Source organism: Phycomyces blakesleeanus (assembly GCF_001638985.1).
Source record: "Phycomyces blakesleeanus NRRL 1555(-) unplaced genomic scaffold PHYBLscaffold_11, whole genome shotgun sequence".
Taxonomy (NCBI): Eukaryota; Fungi; Mucoromycota; class Mucoromycetes; order Mucorales; family Phycomycetaceae; genus Phycomyces; species Phycomyces blakesleeanus.
The window spans coordinates 470,787-498,612 of NW_017265144.1; the positions used below are offsets into that span (position 1 = coordinate 470,787).

The 27,826-nt window shown below is 31.9% G+C and overlaps 5 protein-coding genes across 5 annotated transcripts; 2 read left to right on the top strand and 3 right to left on the bottom strand.

Moving 5' to 3' along the window:
• Positions 1-2,303: 2,303 nt before the first annotated feature.
• PHYBLDRAFT_145668 (hypothetical protein) lies at positions 2,304-3,639 on the top strand (the record flags this gene model as incomplete). The annotated part of the gene is made up of 3 exons (XM_018431510.1): positions 2,304-2,346; positions 2,415-2,986; positions 3,520-3,639. 3 exons carry the CDS (start codon positions 2,304-2,306, stop codon positions 3,637-3,639), a joined length of 735 nt encoding a protein of 244 aa, XP_018291306.1.
• Positions 3,640-6,468: 2,829 nt separating this feature from the next.
• Positions 6,469-7,104, bottom strand: PHYBLDRAFT_145669 (hypothetical protein; the record flags this gene model as incomplete). Its single annotated transcript, XM_018431511.1, has 3 exons — positions 6,469-6,611; positions 6,694-6,993; positions 7,062-7,104. The coding sequence occupies 3 exons, from the start codon at positions 7,102-7,104 to the stop codon at positions 6,469-6,471; spliced, it is 486 nt and encodes a 161-aa protein (XP_018291307.1).
• An 8,068-nt stretch (positions 7,105-15,172) lies between these two features.
• On the bottom strand, positions 15,173-15,929 carry PHYBLDRAFT_168622 (hypothetical protein; the record flags this gene model as incomplete). Its single annotated transcript, XM_018435906.1, has 3 exons — positions 15,173-15,189; positions 15,283-15,640; positions 15,693-15,929. The coding sequence occupies 3 exons, from the start codon at positions 15,927-15,929 to the stop codon at positions 15,173-15,175; spliced, it is 612 nt and encodes a 203-aa protein (XP_018291308.1).
• Positions 15,930-21,259: 5,330 nt separating this feature from the next.
• On the bottom strand, positions 21,260-21,895 carry PHYBLDRAFT_145673 (hypothetical protein; the record flags this gene model as incomplete). Its single annotated transcript, XM_018431512.1, has 3 exons — positions 21,260-21,402; positions 21,485-21,784; positions 21,853-21,895. 3 exons carry the CDS (start codon positions 21,893-21,895, stop codon positions 21,260-21,262), a joined length of 486 nt encoding a protein of 161 aa, XP_018291309.1.
• Positions 21,896-26,252: 4,357 nt separating this feature from the next.
• On the top strand, positions 26,253-27,573 carry PHYBLDRAFT_65872 (hypothetical protein; the record flags this gene model as incomplete). The annotated part of the gene is made up of 3 exons (XM_018441546.1): positions 26,253-26,418; positions 26,500-26,652; positions 26,765-27,573. The coding sequence occupies 3 exons, from the start codon at positions 26,253-26,255 to the stop codon at positions 27,571-27,573; spliced, it is 1,128 nt and encodes a 375-aa protein (XP_018291310.1).
• Between the last annotated feature and the right edge of the window lie 253 nt (positions 27,574-27,826).

Here is a 27,826-nt window from a genome sequence, read left to right on the forward strand (position 1 = left end):
AGTGTTTCAAAAAATATCACCACGGCTAGGAAAACTTTGGTGATTTATAAACCGGTTCGTTGGACGGGGTAGCTATTTGTTTCAGAAACGCCTAAGTGTTTCAGAGAATTTTTTAGATATTTTTATAAATTGAATTAGACGGCCTAGTTTTTTTTTACATATAAATTCTATGCTTTTGTGAGTCCAAAAAGGAGATACCTTCACCATTCATTTTGTTAACGAATCTAAATATATCCTAACATTTTCAGAATTGGTCAATACCCAAAAATCGCCCCGTTACTATTCGTTTATTAAAAAATCCAATGCTTTTCTAGACTCTTAGAAATAATTTCCACATTTAATCAATCCTTCACTATTCGTTTTATAAAACCAACCCCCAAGACTTTTTTAACTCTGACTTCATAAACACATAACTTACCCTTCCCCCCCCCCCCCCCCCCCCCCCCCCCCCACTCCCTCACTCCCCCCTTTTAATTTTCTTTAAAAATTACAAAATTTCTTAAAACTCTGTGATTTTATTAGAGAATCTGCAGCACTAGCACTTTTACTTTTACTTTTACTTTCAGTAAAAATGAAGCACTTGAAAAATACTTATACTTTCAAATACATTCTTATTTTCTCAAGATATTTTTATTTAAATCTTTTTCTTTTAACTATAGTTTAATAAAAACAAAAAGCAAGCTAAATACTTTCAACATTATCAGCTTTATAATAATCATAATTTCTTTGAATTATTTCTTTTAATTATTGCTATATACTATTTTTCGCCTTAAAGAAGAACAAAATTAAAGAGTGAAAAAAATAATCATTTTTTTAAAATGATACATTTGCTTCCCACACTCAAGCTCATAGACATTAAAAAGCAATAAAATACGTTGTAGTTGGAAATGCGTCAATTACAGAAAAAGCTTAACATCATTTTGCAAAAAGCATTTAATTAATAGACAAATTGAATTTAAATATTATTATTTTATATACCTTAATGATCCTCTATTTTTTTTTGGTTACTACTTACATATTTGCAGATCAAGAAAATAATAATTACTACATTCAATTCACTTTCTTCTTTTTTGAATAAAGCAGTTGAATCTTTAAAACAAACTCATAACCAAGATGAGTAAAAAAAAATCAAATATTCAAATAGAAGATGCTTAGGGAATCTATTGTGGAAAGATTTTTTTTTATTGAAAACCTCTAATTTTTTTATAAAACTAAATATATAAAAAAAAAGATGAGATATACTAAATATTAAGACAGTGCTATAGTATGTAATATACTCCAAATATGCGAGTCTATTTGAAAGTATATTAAACAAATAAATCAATAAATTTTCTTTCTTTTTGGATTTAATATATATTGAAGTAGCTGTATAGTTTTCTGTTCATAATAAGCGCATATTTATTACTTAATAAACTATTTTTATTCATAAATATGTAATTGCTGCAACAGACAATACTGTTTTCCAAAAAAATAATATGAAAGTTTCCTGGCAAGCTGAAAAATTGAATAGAAAAGCTGTTCGTTATTTGATAGAAATTTCCTGACTATTTACATGAAAATATAGATAATTGATTTGATAAGAATTGTATTAGAATAAAGATGTCAATTGTACCAGCTTATTTTGAAAAATAGTGATATAAAATTGAAAATAAGAAAAAGTAATCTGTAAAATAAGATAGTGGGATTTCAGAAAGAAAAGATAGCTATGAAAAACATCTTATTAGAAGAGGAAGAAATTGAAACTTCAGAAAAGATAGTAATCATAAAGACAATGCAATCAAAGTGACATTTGGAAAGAGAGAAATTGCAAAAAAAAAATCAGAGTATTCATCAAATGTAAAAGAGCACACTTGATTAATATTTTTACATGCTTGATGCATATAAATTTTATCAAGCGACTCTTGTTTCTTACGGCACATACTGCTTACTGGAAATAATTTCAAAGAATGAAAAACTTACTGCTTTTTTCTTTACATATATTTTCCTTCTTTCACTTGCTTCTATAATACATTGTTTTAGTGAAAACTTCAGCTTTAACTCCAGCCACTACCTTAGACTTACAAGACGTAAATTTCATTCTGAATTAAAGTAAATGCATTTAGTAGGTTTTTTCTTGTCTTGTCTATTTATATAATAATAGACAGATAAACAACAAGATATTAATAGCAAACTTATATATACACGGTTTCTTTCTTTCCAAGTGGAATAAAAAGATTGCTCAGAACGTGTACTATAATGATATGACACTTGGTAAAAAGAAATATAGCAGAAAGCCTCACCTAGAAAGAAGTACATGGTAAGCAATGTCTTCACTAGTTACCAGTCAAATATTTTCAGTATTTGTAAGTAATTACAAGTATTATTTTCAAATACATATACCTACATTTTAGTCAATATAAATATATTGTAAATAGAATCTCATACATTAGGGAAATCTACTGGAAACCCATCTGCATCTTCCAAAGAAGTGTCTAATGACTATCTGACATTCAAGCTAAAAGAAATTAATGTTGTTCTTGTAGAAGAAGATATGATTATTGCAGAAGCTGCGTTAATTGAAATACTAATGATTAAAGAGATTTTTCGCTCAAAAGAAGCAGCTGCAAAAGCAGAAACTGTCGTCTATGAGGCTGCTTTATATGAAGAAAGATGCTCAGCTTTTGCGGAGGCAGAATCTGCTTCAAGGAGCAAGTATGTTGCACTTGCATTTGAACGTGCAGCAGAAATGGCCGAAGAAGCAAAGACACAGCAGAAGATCGAAGTTATAACGGAACAAGCCGTACATGCTGGGTGGAGAGCAGAAGACTGCGCAAGAGAAAAACTGCCGCATGCAGAAGCTCCAGCTTGCAGAAGCCGCATTACTTGCAGCCACCGCAAAGAAATTGGCCGAAGAAGCCCAGGGCAATGCATCAGTGGCAGCAATCCCCCGGCTGCTCCGATTAAGACCAACCACTGGGTCACATATGCCGGAACAGTGCTGCCATACGTAGCAAAAAAAGTATTCCACTAAATATTTAAAAACAAAAACTATTAACAAAAAATATTTATTTTCAAAGAGCCAGAAGTCAAGTTCCAAGAAATTGCCAAAGTTTGTTAATTTAAAAATTAAAAATTCTTTTATTAGTGTATTTTAATAGTCAATATTCAAAAAATAAAAATAAAAATAGAGAATATTATATTATATTTTTGGCTGAAATTTATAATCTGCTTTTTTTAGATGTAGAATTACTATTAACACGTTTCTCTCTGCATTCTACACTTCTTTACTATCACTATAAATTTTATTTAAGAAAATATATTTTAATAATATTTTTTCGTAAATAAAATAAAATAGGCAGTACATTTTTTCAATATACTTTTACATAGTAAATTTAAGTGGAAAAGCAAGTATTTGTTAAAGCTACTTGGAGTGAAATCATTATATGCGTATACCAAGAGATTATGTGATTATGTATTTGTTATGATAGTAATTTTATGTCATTATGGAAAGAAAATGTAATTTTTGGTGGAAATGTTCAGTGGAAGCTTTTAGTGGAAACTTTCAGTGGAAACTTTCAGTGGAAACTTTCAGTGGAAACTTTCAGTGGAAACTTTCAGTGGAAACTTTCAGTGGAAACTTTCAGTGGAAACTTTCAGTGAAAACTTTCAGTGAAAACGTTTAGTGGAAACTTTCAGTAGAAACCTTCAATAAAACTTTTCAATGAAAACTTTCAGTGGAAACTTTTAGTGGAAAGTTTCAATGGAAAGTTTCAATGAAAACTTTCAGTAGAGGTTTTAATCCCTTTAGTGAAACAGGGACATTTTTATTTTCGTTTGAATTTTTGGTGACTTTTCAATTATTCGATAGTGTTATTAAATGCTCTAATAGATATAGCTGTTAAATGCTTTGAACTCGCCAGAAAAGTGGAGACATTTATAAGCATCTATATTTGACAATCGACATCTGAAAAAGACCTAAAGTTGTCTTTTTCAAAACCAGAATTTTCTTAAAATTTGAAAATTTTGTTCAACTTTCAATTTGCAAGAGCTATACTATTTTCTCTTATTGAATAATATAAAGCTCGTAAGAATTACATGTATGTATGTCTTGTTTGTACTGTGCATCATTTATAGATACTGTAAATAGATTCTTATATAGATATAGCATATATAGTCAATATATCAGGAGAACCATGTGAAACATACTGTTGCTCTTATTTTTTTAGAGCAATAAATTAAGTCTTTAAACAATACAATTAAACAGTATCAAATACGTTTGCTATAAAATTTTTCTATATCCAATATCATATTTCGACGTTGATTTAATGCTATATTGCAAGATGGAACTAATGTATTTTTCAATACTAGGCTTTTATGTACTAGTATGCAAAAAAAAATATGATTACATTTTATAGTTCATTGACATTTAAGGTATATAGATATTAATAGCAACAATCCCTACTCAACTAAAAGTTTTTTTTTATAGATTTGCTGTAAAAAGTATTCATTTCTTAAAGCATTAAAAGCTGGAATTGATGTTTCTTTATAGTAAAAACTATTTTATTAGAAAATGTTTATAGAATAAGTGAAAGATAAATGCTTTAAATAGCTTTTGAAAAGGCTTGCTATCATTATCAGAAACAAAAAGTGTTTAATTATTTGATGTTGACTACTAACGTGTTTTTAAACGTTTATATTTGAATAGTAGCACTTTGTGTAAGTGCTACAATTCAATTTATTAAATTGCGGAAATAATTTTGATTCTCTGGTTTATACTATACTTCTTAAATTTATATATATATATACAAGTAAAGATATCTTGGAAAATCTATAATAGATTATATAATGAAACATAATAATATTTTGATTAATAAGTACTTTGAATAAAAATAAATAGTACAAAATAATTTTTTTTATATTCTAGATATTCATAATATATTTAAAGTTTTTTTTTTCATTATCATAAACTTGCTTGAATGCTTGTTACAATTCTATGTTTTCTTAACATACCTATTGAATATATAGTAAGAGAAGAATAAAAAGTTGAGTAGGTTAATAAAAGTGCATATCTAAATAGTAAATGAATTAATGTATTAAAGAAAGTCTAGAAAGAAATATATAGATTTGAAAAAAAAGTAACTGAAAAGAAAGAAGACGTACAGTTGTTTTATTACCTATAGACTTTTACATAAAAATGAAATAAACTTGGTCTTGAATTACATCTTAATTAATACTAAATAATAGCTTCTCATATCTTACATTAATGAGTATAATAAAAATATCTCTATTTATGACAGATTATATGAATTGAAATTGATAATTACTATACATCAAAAAAGATACTCTCATAATAGAAAGTATGTTTATTTTACGGCAATAATTATACATATCAAAAGTTCTCTTTGCGTTCTTCAAGAAAAAAAATCAAATAGCAATTGTGAATATAATCATGTATAAATAAACAGTTTGTATTTAGTAAGTAGTAAAATTTTTATCTTAATATATCATGCATTCCTTCACAATATTTGCAATGCTCTCTATTGCGTCAGTATTTATACATTTTCAAAACTACTCAAGTCATACATTACATACATAATATAAATCACTTAATTATTACTCTTTAAAAAAACTATATTTGGAATGAAATATATTTCAAAAAAGAAAATATTCACATCTCATTTATATAAAAAAGAGAATAATTACACACTATACAAAAAAAAGTAGAAATTTTTGAATTTATGATCTAATACTTGGCCTATAATAGTTAAAAGTTACCAAGAAAACAAGTTAAAATAAAAATGTTTCTGTTTCAAAAGAGGGGGCTGAAGACTTCTTTGAAGATTACCCTAGAACGTTTATCAAAGAGTTTACTGAAAGTTTCCTCTGAAAGTTTCCACTAAAAGCTTTCACTGAACATTTCCACCAAAAATTACATTTTCTTTCCATAATGACATAAAATTACTATCATAACAAATACATAATCACATAATCTCTTGGTATACGCATATAATGATTTCACTCCAAGTAGCTTTAACAAATACTTGCTTTTCCACTTAAATTTACTATGTAAAAGTATATTGAAAAAATGTACTGCCTATTTTATTTTATTTACGAAAAAATATTATTAAAATATATTTTCTTAAATAAAATTTATAGTGATAGTAAAGAAGTGTAGAATGCAGAGAGAAACGTGTTAATAGTAATTCTACATCTAAAAAAAGCAGATTATAAATTTCAGCCAAAAATATAATATAATATTCTCTATTTTTATTTTTATTTTTTGAATATTGACTATTAAAATACACTAATAAAAGAATTTTTAATTTTTAAATTAACAAACTTTGGCAATTTCTTGGAACTTGACTTCTGGCTCTTTGAAAATAAATATTTTTTGTTAATAGTTTTTGTTTTTAAATATTTAGTGGAATACTTTTTTTGCTACGTATGGCAACACTGTTCTGGCATATGCGACCCAGTGGTTGGTCTTAATCAGAGCAGCCGGGGGATTGCTGCCACTGATGCATTGCCCTGGGCTTCTTCGGCCAATTTCTTTGCGGTGGCTGCAAGTAATGCGGCTTCTGCAAGCTGGAGCTTCTGCATGCGGCAGTTTTTCTCTTGCGCAGTCTTCTGCTCTCCACCCAGCATGTACGGCTTGTTCCGTTATAACTTAGATCTTCTGCTGTGTCTTTGCTTCTTCGGCCATTTCTGCTGCACGTTCAAATGCAAGTGCAACATACTTGCTCCTTGAAGCAGATTCTGCCTCCGCAAAAGCTGAGCATCTTTCTTCATATAAAGCAGCCTCATAGACGACAATTTCTTCTTTTGCAGCTGCTTCTTTTGGGCGAAAAATCTCTTTAATTATTAGTATTTCAATTAATGCAGCTTCTGCAATAATCATATATTCTTCTACAAGAAAAACATTAATTTCTTTTAGCTTGAATGTCAGATAGTCATTAGACACTTCTTTGGAAGATGCAGATGGGTTTCCAGTAGATTGCCCTAATGTATGAGATTCTATTTACAATATATTTATATTGACTAAAATGTAGGTATATGTATTTGAAAATAATACTTGTAATTACTTACAAATACTGAAAATATTTGACTGGTAACTAGTGAAGACATTGCTTACCATGTACTTCTTTCTAGGTGAGGCTTTCTGCTATATTTCTTTTTACCAAGTGTCATATAATTATAGTACACGTTCTGAGCAATCTTTTTATTCCACTTGGAAAGAAAGAAACCATGTATATATAGGTTTGTTATTAATATCTTATTGTTTATCTGTCTATTATTATATAAATAGATAAGACAAGAAAAAACCTACTAAATGCATTTACTTTAATTCAGAATAAAATTTACGTCTTGTAAGACTAAGGTAGTGGCTGGAGTTAAAGCTAAAGTTTTCACTAAAACAATGTATTAGAGAAGCAAGTGAAAGAAGGAAAATATATGTAAAGAAAAAAGCAGTAAGTTTTTCATTCTTTGAAATTATTTCTAGTAAGCAGTATGTGACGTAAGAAACAAGAGTCGCTTGATAAAATTTATATGCATCAAGCATGTAAAAATATTAATCAAGTGTGCTCTTTTACATTTGATGAATACTCTGATTTTTTTTTTGCAATTTCTCTCTTTCCAAATGTCACTTTGATTGCATTGTCTTTATGATTACTATCTTTTCTGAAGTTTCAATTTCTTCCTCTTCTAATAAGATGTTTTTCATAGCTATCTTTTCTTTCTGAAATCCCACTATCTTATTTTACAGATTACTTTTTCTTATTTTCGATTTTATATCACTATTTTTCAAAATAAGCTGGTACAATTGACATCTTTATTCTAATACAAATTTTATCAAATCAATTATCTATATTTTCATGTAAATAGTCAGGAAATTTCTATCAAATAACAAACAGCTTTTCTATTCAATTTTTCAGCTTTCCAGGAAACTTTCATATTTTTTTTTGGAAAACAGTATTGTCTGTTGCAGCAATTACATATTTATGAATAAAAATAGTTTATTAAGTAATAAATATGCGCTTATTATGAACAGAAAACTATACAGCTACTTCAATATATATTAAATCCAAAAAGAAAGAAAATTTATTGATTTATTTGTTTAATATACTTTCAAATAGACTCGCATATTTGGAGTATATTACATACTATAGCACTGTCTTAATATTTAGTATATCTCATCTTTTTTTTATATATTTAGTTTTATAAAAAAATTAGAGGTTTTCAATAAAAAAAAATCTTTCCACAATAGATTCCCTAAGCATCTTCTATTTGAATATTTAATTTTTTTTACTCATCTTGGTTATGAGTTTGTTTTAAAGATTCAACTGCTTTATTCAAAAAAGAAGAAAGTGAATTGAATGTAGTAATTATTATTTTCTTAATCTGCAAATATGTGAGTAGTAACCGAAAAAAATAGAGGATCATTAAGGTATATAAAAAATTAATATTTAAATTCAATTTGTCTATTAATTAAATGCTTTTTGCAAAATGATGTTAAGCTTTTTCTGTAATTGACGCATTTCCAACTACAACGTATTTTATTGCTTTTTAATGTCTATGAGCTTGAGTGTGGGAAGCAAATGGATCATTTTAAAAAAATGGTTATTTTTTTCACTCTTTAATTTTGTTCTTCTTTAAGGCGAAAAATAGTATATAGCAATAATTAAAAGAAATAATTCAAAGAAATTATGGTTATTATAAAGCTGATAATGTTGAAAGTATTTAGCTTGCTTTTTGTTTTTATTAAACTATAGTTAAAAGAAAAAGATTTAAATAAAAATATCTTGAGAAAATAAGAATGTATTTGAAAGTATAAGTATTTTTCAAGTGCTTTTTTACTGAAAGTAAAAGTAAAAGTAAAAGTGCTAGTGCTGCAGATTCTATAATAAAATCACAGAGTTTTAAGAAATTTTGCAATTTTTAAAGAAAATTAAAAGGGGGGAGTGAGAGAGTGGGGGGAAGGGTAAGTTATGTGTTTATGAAGTCAGAGTTAAGAGAGTCTTGGGGGGTTGGTTTTATAAAACGAATAGTGAAGGATTGATTATATGTTGAAATTATTTCTAAGAGTCTAGAAAAGCATTGGATTTTTTAATAAACGAATAGTAACGGGGCGATTTTTGGGTATTGACCAATTCTGAAAATCTTAGGATATATTTAGATTCGTTAACAAAATGAATGGTGAAGGTATCTCTTTTTTTGCCTCACAAAAGCATCAAATTTATATGTAAAAAAAAACTAGGCCGTCTAATTCAATTTATAAAAATATCTAAAAAATTCTCTGAAACACTTAGGCGTTTCTGAAACAAATAGCTACCCCGTCCAACGAACCGGTTTATAAATCACCAAAGTTTTCCTAGCCGTGGTGATATTTTTTGAAACACTTGATTGCCCCTACCCAATCATTTTATAAAAAAATATAAGGTTTCTCTAAAACGCCACTCTTGCATGGATCGCATGACTGATATTCATCTCACTCCCCCCTTTTAATTTTATTTTCTAAAAATTATGAAATCTTTTGAGATTCTGTGATTTTATGAGAATTTGCAACTGTAGCACTTTTATTTTCAATAAAAAAGCACTTGAAAAATACTTATACTTTCAAATACATTCTTATTTTCTCCAGATATTTTTATTAGACCCTTTTCCTCTAATTGTAATTTAACAAAAAAGCAAGTTAAATAATTTAAGCATTATCAGCTTTGTAGTGAGCATAATTTCTTTGAGACTTTCTAACTATTGCTATATATTAGTTTTGGTTTAAAGAAGAAGAGGAAGTGATTAAAACACAAAGGCAACTATTTTTTTTGAGTGCTATATGTAATTTTTTATGCTCATAGTCATGAATATAAAAGAGTAATAAAATGCATTGCTACTGGAAATTCCATGGCTGCAGACAATTTTTTAAAAAAAAATGTAAGTGCTACGTGCTGTAAATGCTCTAAATAATTCCGTATTTATTTTTTCTAGTAATATATTTGCAGGCTAACAGAACAAGAATCAGGTCCATTCAATGTACTCTTTTGTTTTTCCATGACAGCTTTATACTTCAAAAAAAATTATAAATTAAGATAAAGAAATATGCAGATAGAAAATGCTCACGGAATAGAAACACAATTACTAACAGAATGCTTTATCAAAAAAAATATTGAAGCCCCCTAAATGTTTTTCTTTTATAAAAAAATAAAAGCGCTTGATGAGTTAAATGCAAGTACTGTATCTGAACTACTAATTTGATGCTCTAGTCAATACTATACTCCAACAGTATAAAATCATTTAAAAAAATATTAAAGAAGTCAATCAATCAATGAAGGCTTTTTCTTTTTGATCTTACTTCTAAGAGCAAACAGATATTATTCGACTTTAAGACAAAACTCTTGATAATAAAAGAAAATAACAATTTTCAAAAGGGGTACTGATAGTAATAAAAAAATATATAGTTTTATATTTGAAAATTAGAAATATGTACCCCCTTACTCTCAATAGCTGTTTATTTATTACATCATTACCATAATACTAGCAAAAATTTCTATATTTGTCGATCAGACCGACCATAGCACTTTTATATAATAAATATATTGAGGACGCTAGAGAACACCTCTAATAATTTTTCTTGAATTGAATGAGAATTTGTACAAACGGCTTTGTTTTGTATATATATATATATGAATATATCTTTAAGAAAAATTCAAGTAATTACTTACGATTCCTTGTTATACTAGCTTTGAGAACTTGGTACAGAAGGCGCAGCTGTTGGTTGCCCCTAATCGGCAAATAAGTGCAGCAACATAAGAATATTGCGTTAGGTAAAAAGGAATGAGACGAATTGGTAGTCAGTTGTCCAGGCCAACAACCTGACCATAGGCACTTTGCAGATCGAACGCCATTACTAATAATAAAGCTATAACTAATTACTTAACTCCCCAGTCAGATACTCTATTGCCAGCATGTGTGTTGTAAATGAGTATTGACTACTGCTGTAATTGAGAATAAGTCTGAAGGAAATAATATAAGGCATCAGCTATTCCAGTCAAAGGTGTCTACCGATTACTTTATTATTTAACACACAGGTTTAGCATGCATGATAGTGATTATATTTCATATGATGATATCACCATAATATGGGATACATCAGTGGATTATTATAAGCATAATTATAACTCATAAACACATTTACTTTTGATGTTAATACTTCATTGGGACTACACACATTTATATAATTAATCATACATTAATTATCCCAAGATCACGTTGCTCTGATTAAGGCTCAGATAGGATCGATTACCTGACCCCAGTCATATAATTTTCCCAATCCAAAACAATATAAATAGCAGTAGTAGTTCAGTGTAGGAACCTCGTCAAACTTTGATACAAAATCTTTCTCAATAAACAAAACCTACACAAGTTCTCACGAATCTTCGTTCCTAATTTCAAATCTTGAATTCTTCCTCTTAAAAACTTCTTCAACTTCAACCACCACAACAATGTGTATTCTAAATTGCAAATGATTGACTCAAGGTAATCTAAGAAGCAAAAGAAAAAAGGAATGTGTTTGATAAGAATATGCAGCCCAAGGGTTATCACTTCCGCTTTTTTTTTTTAAAAAAAAGAAAAGGTACTCCCTTTGCTTTTTAGTATTCATTTACATGGACAGTACTCTCAAAGGGCAGTTTGAATATCATAACCTATCTTTTGCGTCTCTTGGACTCTAACATAATAAAGCAAAGAACAAAATCTACACTGCTCAAGTAAAGAAAACAAAGAATAAAAAAGAAAAGACTTGAATATTCATCAAAGAAAAAAAAGCTTTTTTTGTTATTACGCCTTTTTGATTAGTACATGCATATCTTATCCATAATAACCCGTTGTTTACCTTGAATATTATTGGCCAAGAAACATTCCAAAGAATCGAAAAGAAAAAAAAAGGTATAAAAAAGCATCGTTCCCCCCCTCCGTTGGATTTTCTCTTTACACCCATTCTCTTATCGCTTGTTTTTACAATGCCTCGCCTCAGCGACAACCTCATCTCCAGCTCCAACCGCACCAGCAACAGCCACCACTACCACTACCACAACTGCAACCGCATCACCAACCGCGGTCTTGTGAGACGCAGACGCTCGTCTAGAAGAGCAGACGCGTTTGGTAAGTTTCTTGTTCTTTTTATCTCTTTATATAATAATAGACAGAAACAATAAAATACTAATAACAGTTTTATATATGTAGTTCCTTTGTTCCCAAGAGGGGTCAAGAGAACTGTGCAGGACATGTTGCTTGGCCAAGAAGAGAGAGAGGCTCCTCCCAGAAAGAAGCATGCGGTGAACATTGTCTTCACCGATTGTCGGTCCAGCTTGGCCGGTATTAGTAAGTAATTACATATATTAGTAATATATTATATTGTTTTTATTCTTTTCTATATGTATACCTATATAACAGTCAACCTAACAACATTGTAAATTTGCTTTTTTTTTCATTAGGGAGACTTATTGAAACCCCATCTGAAGTTGCCAAGCGTGAGCTGACTATCAAGAATGCCGCTGCCAAAGCTTTGGAGGCCGAGCTGGCTGAGCGTGAGCTAGCTCTTGAAGCAGCAGCAGCCGATGTCTTCCTTGTCGAAGAAGCTGCTTTCATAGCTTCGCAAGCTGAGGAGATTGCGGAAATTGCCATGGAACTTTCCGAGAAAGCTGCTGCAGCCGAAGCCGTAGCTTCAGCTGCACAAGTGGCAGCAGATAACACCGAGCTAGGAGTAAGACTAGCTGTACAGGCGATTTCCTGTGCTGAAGACGCGTATGTGGCGGCATGCACATGCACAGCCCAGTCAGCAGCAGCATCTGACAATGCTTTCCATACCGCACTCTGTGCCAAACAAGACACACTGACTTACCTTGGAGCTGGTATACCATATTCTGGCTCGGGGGCAGCCTATGCCATTGAGATGACTCAAGAAGCGGCCACTAGGCAAAAAGTGGCCACAATCACGGCTAACGCTGCGCACGTTGCCTTTGTGGCAACCGTCACCACCCGAGAGAGAGTCCCCGTGGCAGAAAGCAGAGCCAAAGAAGCGGCACAAGCTGCCGCAGCCACTAAGAAGATGGCTGAGAAGGCGTTTACCAAGTATACAGGCGTGGCCGAAAGAGCAGCTATAGTAGCCGAAATTGCTGCAGCAGCAACAGCAGCAATCCCAAAAGCTTTGTCAATGAAGGCGTCAAAATGGATGGCATACGCTGGAGCAGTCATTGGATATGCAGCAAAGAAACTGCTTTCTTAAGCAGATGAAAAAAAAACTAACAAAAGTTTACTTGTATAGCGACAGGAAGCAAAGAGCAACAGACTAACATACTAACAAGCAACAGATACTAACAAGCAACGGGAACTAACCAATCTAACCAATCTAACCAATATAACCAATATAACCAATATAACAAATATAACAAATATAACAAATATAACAAATATAACAACTAAATCTACTGATTCTATTAATTAAAAGACCAGATTCAAAAATCCAAAAGCTAAGAACCAAGAACCAAGAGCCAAGAGCCAAGAGCCAAGAGCCAAGAGCCAAGAGCCAAGAGCCAAGAGCAGAGAGAAGAGAATCAGGATTAGGATCAGGATCAAGGGCAGGGGAAGGAGTAGAGATGGATTTAATAAATAAATAAATTGTTTTGTTATTATATATTATATTTTGCCTTTTATCTTTTGTCCCATTACTATTACTATTACTATTAGCATTACTATTAGCATTATCATTAGCTTTATTAGTTTTATCGTTATGAAATAAATTATCTATATGACTATTGCTGCAACATAAGAAAAACTGTCTTTATTATTAATAACATAATTTGAACTGAGAAAAGTCATAATTTTGTATTTTATTTTATTTTATTTTATTTTATTTTAATTTAATTTTAGCTTTGTCCTTTTCTTGTCAATTGATTCCAATATAAAGCACACTCACATCCACACCCACACCCACACCCACCTACATTTACATCTACATCAGAAAGCAGTCATGGTCCTTTATAATAATAACAAAAATATTGTTGAGTTAAAAGATCAAGGAGGCCTAAACCTCTTTTTGAATTTCAGCTTGAGAAGGTCCAACCACCATCATAAACCTTACGAAATTGAATTTTTCGACTGGTCAAAGTATCATAAAGAAGTTTGTCAAAAAATAAGTAGAAATTACCCGCCTGAATCTCCGGACGACACGAAACCAAAGAAGAAAAAAGAAAAAGATAGATGAGACCAAATTGCATGTGAAGATTGTACAAAAGAATCCATGTACCTCAGGTAATCATCTGAAATTGGCATTGAAGAAGAATATTATCGCTTGTAAACCAACATTGATGTAATCTATTTCTCTTTTTATCTCTCTCAAGTAATCTGGTAGTAGGTTCGAGTATTACAGCCCTCAGACTAGCTTTGACCAAAAGATGGTAACAACGGCTGTTGCAATGGGGCCGAGACTCATTCCAATTGGGTAGACGACCAATCACGAAACATAGTCTGGCTGGATGGGTCAAGATTCATAATGTGGTAGGTAAAGATGGAGTTGTTTGAGTGGTAAGAAAAATAAAATGAGGAAAATAAGGGTGTGAAGATTTGGAGCTATCTACATGCCGGTTGATAGTTCAATAACCAAAAGAAAGAGAAAAAAAGCTAATACTCATCATGTCATAAAAGCTTAGAAGATTTTGATAGTACTACTACACTACAGGAAAAAAAAGTGGGGTTTTATGGCTGCTTTATGGCGGTTTGACAAGGCGGCTTTGTGGCGGTTTTTTGCCAAATATCCACTTTGCCCCCCTGGAGTTTAAATACATATTACAGATCTCCGCTTTCTGATTCTCCTTTGTTGGCTCTTCTATTGGACAGCGTTTCATTCTTTATTGTATAAAGTATATTATATAATCGATTACTTTTATTGGGTACTCTCTTAAATGTCATTTATTACTTTAATATTTTAGCTTAGAAAGGAATTATATTGGACACTAGTAATTTTTTTTTAATGTTACTTTTATGAAAACAGTTTTTTATTGGATAATATACATGTAAATGTTTGATCATTTTAATAAATACAAATTTTTATTGGTTATTACAATAGAAGATCATTTTTATTAATCATTTTTATTGGTTGTTATGACAGAAAAATAAATAATATTGTTTATTTTATTGGCTGTTAAAGCATAAAAAAATCTATAGATACATTTTATTGGCTATTTACTATTTAATATTCTAGGTTTTCATAGTAAAATATCCTATTCAATTCCACTACACTGGATTACTTACGAGACTGTAATTTTTTATGGCGGTCCCTCCAGAGATGTGCAACTCCTGCAGTTGATGCCCAGTTTCCGAGACATCTAGTGAAGTCTATACCAGAATCCTTCATTATATTTGTGTGCCTGGCACACATTTCTTTCTTAAGTGCTACTGGTATAGACCCCCAGCTAGGATTAGGACCAAGAGCGATCACTGAAGGATGGGCAGCCATATCATCACATATAAGCTTTGTACACATATTGAGTGTGGCCTTTTCGTTACTTGTTACTTCAATGTCAAGGTCTTCACTTATCATCTTGAAGATATGCTTTAAAGTTATTTCACAGAATATGCTCACCGGTTTGCGGATGGTATTAGCACTAGACTATTAAATGACATATTAATATATATTCAACTCGTTTTATTTTTTGTCTTACAATGGCAGAGACAGAAGGCGAAGTGTGTTGGTTGGAAATGTTTCTATTCTCCAGTTGGCTCTGGAGAGCAGTAATCTCCAAATTCAAATCTTCGATACTCGTCTTCATTTTGAGCTTCAACTCTTCGATCTGTGCCTTCATTTCAAGTTTGGCCTTTTCTTGGCCTGCCTTCAAAGATAGTATCTCATTGTACATGGTGTGTAGCAAAGAGATGGAATTGTTATCTGTGTTATTCATGTTGAGAGTTTGGTTTACCTGAGAAAAAGGATTGCTGTGAAAGAAAGATAAAGGCCGAAAAAATTTTCTATTGTCTATTATTAGTTTCATATAAATGAGTTTAACCTATTGGTCCAGCCAATATTATTATTGGGCTACTGTAGTTCTAATAACAGCTATTACGCAATGTTTTAGCTTCTGTTCCTGAGTTTATATTTGTATCATCTATGTCATTGCCTACTTGTAGTCATTAAGTCTATACAAATCTCAACGCTATTAAGTATAAAGGCATATTATTTAAAAGGAATTATCAATATTCATACCTTTATTCTTAAGTGTTTATTTCCAACCTAAAAAATGTCTTCAAATTCAATCCTTGATAGTTACCAATGCAATCAATGCAAAGAGCGCCACACCAATTTAAAAAAAGCCAAGAGTTGTAGAGCTCAATGCTTTAAGAAACGTCATAGAAGACATAATGATATCCAGACTTCACAGACCACGCCTGTTCCTGGACAAGTCAGTGTTGTTTTGAACACTGTCTCGAACGACACTATCGAGTAAGACTACAAATCACATACATACTATTAGAAAGTGTAATTAATTATATTGTTACCTTCATAAACAAGCAGAGAACGTGCTGATGCAATTGAAGATCAGATTATAGATACACTCAACAGCAAAGATAACGATGATCCAATTATGAATATCTTCAGTAATGATGATAATGATGAGTCTATGGTAAGATATATATATATATATATACATGTCTTATTATATAATGCTAATTATTATCTACCTTGTTAAAGTATGATGTGGAACTTGGCAATGACATGGATATCATTGAAAACGAAACATCTCCTTTGGTTTTTGACTTCAGTCAGCTTGCATCTACCCCTGACAAAGAGGACGCAAAGAACCTTGAGTTTCTCAAGATCATTAAGGATTTTGATATCTCCTGCAATGCCCATGAAATGATAGTCAAGCATTTCAACAGCATTTTGGAAACGTCGACTTGTATTACATACAGAGCATGTACTCCTCATCTCGGCAAAAAGCTTTTGAAGCGTTTCTCTGGTGTTGAAGAGACAGTCCATGATATCTGTCAGAGGGGATGTATGCTCTTTACCAGTCCATCCCAGACTGAGTGCTCCAACTGTGGACAAAGCCGGTACAAAACAAGACGTGGAGAAACTGAGGGTGGTGATCTGGTTGCTGCTGCCACGATGATACAGCTTCCATTGGCGAGACAACTGGCTCTTGCGTTAGCCAACAAGAATACAAGAGCAGATATGCATTACTGCCATAATCATGAGTCAAGCTCGGATAGAAGTAAAACCGATGTGTTTGATGGCCAGGTTTACCAGCAAGCAAAACATCTGTTTTCTGGAAAAGATGACATTGCAATTTCGTTGTCTGTTGATGGATTCATGCCACACAATGTTCCTGGTTCTGTAACGATCCTCCATGCCACCATTCTTAACCTGAATCCCATGGTCCAGTATGAGAGAAGCAGAATGCTCCAGATCGCAATGATCCCAGGTCCAGGTGCACCTGCCAATTTCTGGTCGTTCATGGAACCAACGATGAAAGAGCTCCTGGTGTTGGAGAGCGAAGGGATGGTCATCAAGACACCAAACGAGACCATTCGTGCCAAGGTATATGTCTTAATGGTCACTGGTGACATTCCCGCCTTAGCAAAGTTGGCATATCATTCTGGACATATGAGCAAAGACGGTTGCCATATCTGTCATGTTGTCGGCCAATGTCCCAAGCACGGACAATACTTCAGAACTTTGCCCAGCACCAATATCCGTACGCTGGAAAGTTTCTAGAATTTTTCCCAGGCCAGTGCATCCAGCCGCAAAGGGTTAAACGGACAATCCCCCCTGGCAACATTGAAGGTATTCTCTAAACCATTGTTTTTTGCCCTCGATGAGATGCATGGACTTTGCCATGGAATAAGCAAGCAGGTCTGGGGTTTGGTTTCTGGTACCTACGGAACAGACCATTGTTTTGCTCTTTCTTCTGGTGTTCGGAAGGAGATCGATACAGCAATGTACAAAACAAGAAATACCATCCCTACATCCTTCCATGGCGATTGGAGGGATGTATACAAGAACCCCGGGTCGTTCAAGGCCATCGATTGGGCAGACTTTCTTCTGTTCGTCATCCCTACGTTGGTGGCAGAGCGTATTGGAGATGCAACTGCCTGGAACGCGTTACTTGGCTTGGTTCAAGCATGTAACCTACTCATGAGCTGGGAGTTATCAGCAGAGGAACAAACCTCTATCAAAAGGTATATTTTAGTAAAAGCTATGTGTTATTCTATTATTTATTCTAACTATTTTTCTTCAGTAAACTTGAAATATGGAACATGTACCTGGAATCGCTGCTTACAAGTGGAAAAATCAAAATCAATATTTTCACTATAAACCAGCATCTTCTTCAGCACTATCCTCTCATGATTGACGCATACGGCCCACCTCGTGCATATAGTGTCAGATCCGTGGAACGGGCAATCAGTGAATACTCAAGGGCTATCAAGAGTAATTCTGCTATAAATGTTAACGCTGGCAATATCATGCTTGGCTTAGCACAAATACGACAAGCAGAGGCCGGAGCCACTGTCATGATTACAGAAGCAAGAACAGCACAACACTTACAATATGAAGATTCCACTGCTGGTTGGCCGTTGACAGATGAGGGTGAGCGTGTTGGTGCTGGGTCTGATATTGATTTCTGGGGGCCTTTGAGGAATAGAACGATCCGAGATAGTTTTGAAGGCATTTCTTGTCTTTTGAAACTTGAAGACTTCTACGAATCAAAGGGGAAAGAGTGTAGTATGATTGAAGCAGCTATACAAACTAGCCACAAGGCATTTGTCAATGGTTGTGTGATTGACTCTGCACTCGACCAAAATTGTGTAAGGGAGGCACATAACATCAGATTACAGATTCAGGTTGATGAAAACCGCAACATAAATTCTACATACTCCCCAGTTTACAAGGATTTCTTCGGAAAAGTTGTTGTCTTCTTTGAGCACAAGCTCAACAACAAGAGATGGCCACTTGCTCTTGTAGAGATTGCGGCAGTCCGTTTGGTAAATGGTATACCAGTTGTTAACAATGGGCAAATGAAGCCAAAGGTAGTTCACCTGGCAGATGTCAAAGAATTGGTTGGTTTGGTGAAGTCGGACGCGACTATAAATACAACAACAACAACAACAACAACAACAACATACATAGTGTGGCCAGAGCTTAACCGCGGCCCAAAATTGTCACTTGGTTCTCTTGCAGACCTATAATTTGTTTTTTTTTTGTAATACATTTTTTTTTTCAAATTGTCTTAACATATTTTATTTTCTCAGCAGAAAGTTTAGATATTTTCTTCTCTTTTTCTTCTGACTTTTAATAGTCATCAAATGCAATCTACATTTACTAAAAATGTAAAGTCTGTAGTTAAAGCTTACTTTTGTCTATCAGGAGATTTAATTTTAGGTGGTCAATTTGCTTTTTGTCAACCTTTTCAAAAAACCGAGATTTTCTAGTTTCAAATTGGATTTTTAGTGATTTTTTAATTATTATAGGCCGAAAACATAGTCACAAAAGCAAAAAACCGCCATTTTTTCCTGTAGTGTACTTCTTTAATTTATATATATATATACAAGTAAAGGTATCTTGGAAAATTTATAATAGATTATATAATGAAACATAAAAATATTTTGATTAATAAGTACTTTGAATAAAAATAAATAGTACAAAATAAATTTTTTTATATTCTAGATATTCATAATATATTTAAAGTTTTTTTTTTTCATTATCATAAACTTGCTTGAATGCTTGTTACAATTCTATGTTTTCTTAACATACCTATTGAATATATAGTAAGAGAAGAATAAAAAGTTGAGTAGGTTAATAAAAGTGCATATCTAAATAGTAAATGAATTAATGTATTAAAGAAAGTCTAGAAAGAAATATATAGATTTGAAAAAAAAGTAACTGAAAAGAAAGAAGACGTACAGTTGTTTTATTACCTATAGACTTTTACATAAAAATGAAATAAACTTGGTCTTGAATTACATCTTAATTAATACTAAATAATAGCTTCTCATATCTTACATTAATGAGTATAATAAAAATATCTCTATTTATGACAGATTATATGAATTGAAATTGATAATTACTATACATCAAAAAAGATACTCTCATAATAGAAAGTATGTTTATTTTACGGCAATAATTATACATATCAAAAGTTCTCTTTGCGTTCTTCAAGAAAAAAAATCAAATAGCAATTGTGAATATAATCATGTATAAATAAACAGTTTGTATTTAGTAAGTAGTAAAATTTTTATCTTAATATATCATGCATTCCTTCACAATATTTGCAATGCTCTCTATTGCGTCAGTATTTATACATTTTCAAAACTACTCAAGTCATACATTACATACATAATATAAATCACTTAATTATTACTCTTTAAAAAAACTATATTTGGAATGAAATATATTTCAAAAAAGAAAATATTCACATCTCATTTATATAAAAAAGAGAATAATTACACACTATACAAAAAAAAGTAGAAATTTTTGAATTTATGATCTAATACTTGGCCTATAATAGTTAAAAGTTACCAAGAAAACAAGTTAAAATAAAAATGTTTCTGTTTCAAAAGAGGGGGCTGAAGACTTCTTTGAAGATTACCCTAGAACGTTTATCAAAGAGTTTACTGAAAGTTTCCTCTGAAAGTTTCCACTAAAAGCTTTCACTGAACATTTCCACCAAAAATTACATTTTCTTTCCATAATGACATAAAATTACTATCATAACAAATACATAATCACATAATCTCTTGGTATACGCATATAATGATTTCACTCCAAGTAGCTTTAACAAATACTTGCTTTTCCACTTAAATTTACTATGTAAAAGTATATTGAAAAAATGTACTGCCTATTTTATTTTATTTACGAAAAAATATTATTAAAATATATTTTCTTAAATAAAATTTATAGTGATAGTAAAGAAGTGTAGAATGCAGAGAGAAACGTGTTAATAGTAATTCTACATCTAAAAAAAGCAGATTATAAATTTCAGCCAAAAATATAATATAATATTCTCTATTTTTATTTTTATTTTTTGAATATTGACTATTAAAATACACTAATAAAAGAATTTTTAATTTTTAAATTAACAAACTTTGGCAATTTCTTGGAACTTGACTTCTGGCTCTTTGAAAATAAATATTTTTTGTTAATAGTTTTTGTTTTTAAATATTTAGTGGAATACTTTTTTTGCTACGTATGGCAACACTGTTCTGGCATATGCGACCCAGTGGTTGGTCTTAATCAGAGCAGCCGGGGGATTGCTGCCACTGATGCATTGCCCTGGGCTTCTTCGGCCAATTTCTTTGCGGTGGCTGCAAGTAATGCGGCTTCTGCAAGCTGGAGCTTCTGCATGCGGCAGTTTTTCTCTTGCGCAGTCTTCTGCTCTCCACCCAGCATGTACGGCTTGTTCCGTTATAACTTAGATCTTCTGCTGTGTCTTTGCTTCTTCGGCCATTTCTGCTGCACGTTCAAATGCAAGTGCAACATACTTGCTCCTTGAAGCAGATTCTGCCTCCGCAAAAGCTGAGCATCTTTCTTCATATAAAGCAGCCTCATAGACGACAATTTCTTCTTTTGCAGCTGCTTCTTTTGGGCGAAAAATCTCTTTAATTATTAGTATTTCAATTAATGCAGCTTCTGCAATAATCATATATTCTTCTACAAGAAAAACATTAATTTCTTTTAGCTTGAATGTCAGATAGTCATTAGACACTTCTTTGGAAGATGCAGATGGGTTTCCAGTAGATTGCCCTAATGTATGAGATTCTATTTACAATATATTTATATTGACTAAAATGTAGGTATATGTATTTGAAAATAATACTTGTAATTACTTACAAATACTGAAAATATTTGACTGGTAACTAGTGAAGACATTGCTTACCATGTACTTCTTTCTAGGTGAGGCTTTCTGCTATATTTCTTTTTACCAAGTGTCATATAATTATAGTACACGTTCTGAGCAATCTTTTTATTCCACTTGGAAAGAAAGAAACCATGTATATATAGGTTTGTTATTAATATCTTATTGTTTATCTGTCTATTATTATATAAATAGATAAGACAAGAAAAAACCTACTAAATGCATTTACTTTAATTCAGAATAAAATTTACGTCTTGTAAGACTAAGGTAGTGGCTGGAGTTAAAGCTAAAGTTTTCACTAAAACAATGTATTAGAGAAGCAAGTGAAAGAAGGAAAATATATGTAAAGAAAAAAGCAGTAAGTTTTTCATTCTTTGAAATTATTTCTAGTAAGCAGTATGTGACGTAAGAAACAAGAGTCGCTTGATAAAATTTATATGCATCAAGCATGTAAAAATATTAATCAAGTGTGCTCTTTTACATTTGATGAATACTCTGATTTTTTTTTTGCAATTTCTCTCTTTCCAAATGTCACTTTGATTGCATTGTCTTTATGATTACTATCTTTTCTGAAGTTTCAATTTCTTCCTCTTCTAATAAGATGTTTTTCATAGCTATCTTTTCTTTCTGAAATCCCACTATCTTATTTTACAGATTACTTTTTCTTATTTTCGATTTTATATCACTATTTTTCAAAATAAGCTGGTACAATTGACATCTTTATTCTAATACAAATTTTATCAAATCAATTATCTATATTTTCATGTAAATAGTCAGGAAATTTCTATCAAATAACAAACAGCTTTTCTATTCAATTTTTCAGCTTTCCAGGAAACTTTCATATTTTTTTTTGGAAAACAGTATTGTCTGTTGCAGCAATTACATATTTATGAATAAAAATAGTTTATTAAGTAATAAATATGCGCTTATTATGAACAGAAAACTATACAGCTACTTCAATATATATTAAATCCAAAAAGAAAGAAAATTTATTGATTTATTTGTTTAATATACTTTCAAATCGACTCGCATCTTTGGAGTATATTACATACTATAGCACTGTCTTAATATTTAGTATATCTCATCTTTTTTTTTATATATATTTAGTTTTATAAAAAAATTAGAGGTTTTCAATAAAGAATATTCTTTCCACAATAGATTCCCTAAGCATCTTCTATTTGAATATTTGATTTTTTTTACTCATCTTGGTTATGAGTTTGCTTTAAAGATTCAACTGCTTTATTCAAAAAAGAAGAAAGTGAATTGAATGTAGTAATTATTATTTTCTTGATCTGCAAATATGTAAGTAGTAACCAAAAAAAAATAGAGGATCATTAAGGTATATAAAATAATAATATTTAAATTCAATTTGTCTATTAATTAAATGCTTTTTGCAAAATGATGTTAAGCTTTTTCTGTAATTGATGCATTTCCAACTACAACGTATTTTATTGCTTTTTAATGTCTATGAGCTTGAGTGTGGGAAGCAAATGTATCATTTTAAAAAAATGGTTATTTTTTTCACTCTTTAATTTTGTTCTTCTTTAAGGCGAATAATAGTATATAGCAATAATTAAAAGAAATAATTCAAAAAAATTATGATTATTATAAAGCTGATAATGTTGAAAGTATTTAGCTTGCTTTTTGTTTTTATTAAATTATAGTTAAAAGAAAAAGATTTAAATAAAAATATCTTGAGAAAATAAGAATGTATTTGAAAGTATAAGTATTTTTCAAGTGCTTTTTTATTGAAAATAAAAGTGCCACAGTAGCAAATTCTCATAAAATCACAGAATCTCAAAAGATTTTATAATTTTTAGAAAATAAAATTAAAAGGGGGGAGTGAGATGAATATCAGTCATGCGGTCCATGCAAGAGTGGCGTTTTAGAGAAACCTTATATTTTTTTATAAAATGATTGGGTAGAAGTAATCAAGTGTTTCAAAAAATATCACCACGGTTAGGAAAACTTTGGTGATTTATAAACCGGTTCGTTGGACGGGGTAGCTATTTGTTTCAGAAACGCCTTAGTGTTTCAGAGATCTTTTTAGATATTTTTATAAATTGAATTAGACGGCCTATTTTTTTTTTACATATAAATTCTATGCTTTTGTGAGGCAAAAAAGGAGATACCTTCACCATTCATTTTGTTAACGAATCTAAATATATCCTAACATTTTCAGAATTGGTCAATACCCAAAAATCGTCCCGTTACTATTCGTTTATTAAAAAATCCAATGCTTTTCTAGACTCTTAGAAATAATTTCAACATATAATCAATCCTTCACTATTCGTTTTATAAAACCAACCCCCCAAGACTCTCTTAACTCTGACTTCATAAACACATAACTTACCCTTCCCCCCACTCTCTCACTCCCCCCTTTTAATTTTCTTTAAAAATTACAAAATTTCTTAAAACTCTGTGATTTTATTATAGAATCTGCAGCACTAGCACTTTTACTTTTACTTTTACTTTCAGTAAAAATGAAGCATTTGAAAAATACTTATACTTTCAAATACATTTTTATTTTCTCCAGATATTTTTATTAGACCCTTTTCCTCTAATTATAATTTAACAAAAAAGCAAGTTAAATAATTTGAGCATTATCAGCTTTGTAGTGAGCATAATTTCTTTGAGACTTTCTAACTATTGCTATATATTACTTTTGGTTTAAAGAAGAAGAGGAAGTGATTAAAACACAAAGTCAACTATTTTTTTTGAGTGCTATATGTAATTTTTTATGCTCATAGTCATGAATATAAAAGAGTAATAAAATGCATTGCTGCTGGAAATTCCATGGCTGCAGACAATTTTTTAAAAAAAATGTAAGTGCTACGTGCTGTAAATGCTCTAAATAATTCCGTATTTATTTTTTCTAGTAATATATTTGCAGGCTAACAGAACAAGAATCAGGTCCATTCAATGTACTCTTTTGTTTTTCCATGACAGCTTTATACTTAAAAAAAAATTATAAATTAAGATAAAGAAATATGCAGATACAAAATGCTCACGGAATAGAAATACAAGTACTAACAGAATGCTTTATCAAAAAAAATATTGAAGCCCCCTAAATGTTTTTCTTTTATAAAAAAATAAAAGCGCGTGATGAGTTAAATGCAAGTACTGTATCTGAACTACTAATTTGATGCTCTAGTCAATACTATACTCCAACAGTATAAAATCATTTAAAAAAATATTAAAAAAGTCAATCAATCAATGAAGGCTTTTTCTTTTTGATCTTACTTCTAAGAGCAAACAGATATTATTCGACTTTAAGACAAAACTCTTGATAATAAAAGAAAATAACAATTTTCAAAAGGGGTACTGATAGTAATAAAAAAATATATAGTTTTATATTTGAAAATTAGAAATATGTACCCCCTTACTCTCAATAGCTGTTTATTTATTACATCATTACCATAATACTAGCAAAAATTTCTATATTTGTCGATCAGACCGACCATAGCACTTTTATATAATAAATATATTGAGGACGCTAGAGAACACCTCTAATAATTTTTCTTGAATTGAATGAGAATTTGTACAAACGGCTTTGTTTTGTATATATATATATATGAATATATCTTTAAGAAAAATTCAAGTAATTACTTACGATTCCTTGTTATACTAGCTTTGAGAACTTGGTACAGAAGGCGCAGCTGTTGGTTGCCCCTAATCGGCAAATAAGTGCAGCAACATAAGAATATTGCGTTAGGTAAAAAGGAATGAGACGAATTGGTAGTCAGTTGTCCAGGCCAACAACCTGACCATAGGCACTTTGCAGATCGAACGCCATTACTAATAATAAAGCTATAACTAATTACTTAACTCCCCAGTCAGATACTCTATTGCCAACATGTGTATTCTAAATTGCAAATGATTGACTCAAGGTAATCTAAGAAGCAAAAGAAAAAAGGAATGTGTTTGATAAGAATATGCAGCCCAAGGGTTATCACTTCCGCTTTTTTTTTAAAAAAAAAAGAAAAGGTACTCCCTTTGCTTTTTAGTATTTATTTACATGGATAGTACTCTCAAAGGGCAGTTTGAATATCATAACCTATCTTTTGCGTCTCTTGGACTCTAACATAATAAAGCAAAGAACAAAATCTACACTGCTCAAGTAAAGAAAACAAAGAATAAAAAAGAAAAGACTTGAATATTCATCAAAGAAAAAAAAGCTTTTTTGTTATTACGCCTTTTTGATTAGTACATGCATATCTTATCCATAATAACCCGTTGTTTACCTTGAATATTATTGGCCAAGAAACTTTCCAAAGAATCAAAAAGAAAAAAAAAGGTATAAAAAAGCATCGTTCCCCCCCTCCGTTGGATTTTCTCTTTACACCCATTCTCTTATCGCTTGTTTTTACAATGCCTCGCCTCAGCGCCAACCTCATCTCCAGCTCCAACCGCACCAGCAACAGCCACCGCTACCGCTACCGCAACCGCAACCACATCACCAACCGCATCACCAACCGCAACCCCAACCGCGGTCTTGTGAGACGCAGACGCTCGTCTAGAAGAGCAGACGCGTTTGGTAAGTTTCTTGTTCTTTTTATCTCTTTATATAATAATAGACAGAAACAATAAAATACTAATAACAGCTTTATATATGTAGTTCCTTTGTTCCCAAGAGAGGTCAAGAGAACTGTGCAGGACATGTACGCTGCTGACATGTCGCTTGGCCAAGAAGAGAGAGAGGCTCCTCCCAGAAAGAAGCGTGCGGTGAACATTGTCTTCACCGATTGTCGGTCCAGCTTGGCCGGTGTTAGTAAGTAATTACATATATTAGTAATATATTGTATTCTTTTTATTCTTTTCTATATGTATACCTATATAACAGTCAACCTAACAACATTGTAAATTTGCTTTTTTTTCATTAGGGGGACTTATTGAAACCCCATCTGAAGTTGCCGAGCGTGAGCTGGCTATCAAGAATGCCGCTGCCAAAGCTTTGGAGGCCGAGCTGGCCGAACGTGTGCTGGCTGAGCGTGAGCTAGCTCTTGAAGCAGCAGCAGCCGATGTCTTCCTTGTCGAAGAAGCTGCTTTCGTAGCTTCGCGAGCTGAGGAGATCGCGGAAATTGCCGTGGAACTTTCCGAGAAAGCTGCACAAGTGGCAGCAGATAACGCCGAGCTAGGAGTAAGACTAGCTGTACAGGCGATTTCCCGCGCCGAAGACGCGTATGTAGCGGCACGCACACGCGCAGCCCAGTCAGCAGCAGCATCTGACGATGCTTTCCATACCGCACTCTGTGCCGAACAAGACACACTGGCTTACATTGGAGCTAGTGCTCCATATTCTGGCTCGGGGGCAGCCTATGCCATTGAGATGGCTCAAGAAGCGGCCACCAGGCAAAAAGTGGCCGCAATCACGGCTAATGCTGCGCGCGTTGCCTTTGTGGCAACCATCACCGTCCGAGAGAGAGTTTCTGTGGCAGAAGCCAAAGCCAGTGAAGCGGCGCAAGTTGCCGCGGCTGCGAAGAAGATGGCTGAAAAGGCCGATACAAAACATGCAGAAGTGGCCGAAAAAGCGGCTATAGTAGCCGAAATTGCTGCAGCAGCAACAGCAGCAATCCCAAAAGCCAAGAACCAAGAACCAAGAGCCAAGAGCCAAGAGCCAAGAGCAGAGAGCAGAGAGAAGAGGATCAGGATCAAGGGCAGGGGAAGGGGTAGAGATGGATTTAATAAATAAATAAATTGTTTTGTTATTATATATTATATTTTGCCTTTTATCTTTTGTCCCATTACTATTACTATTACTATTAGCATTACTATTAGCATTATCATTAGCTTTATTAGTTTTATCGTTATGAAATAAATTATCTATATGACTATTGCTGCAACATAAGAAAAACTGTCTTTATTATTAATAACATAATTTGAACTGAGAAAAGTCATAATTTTGTATTTTATTTTATTTTATTTTATTTTATTTTAATTTAATT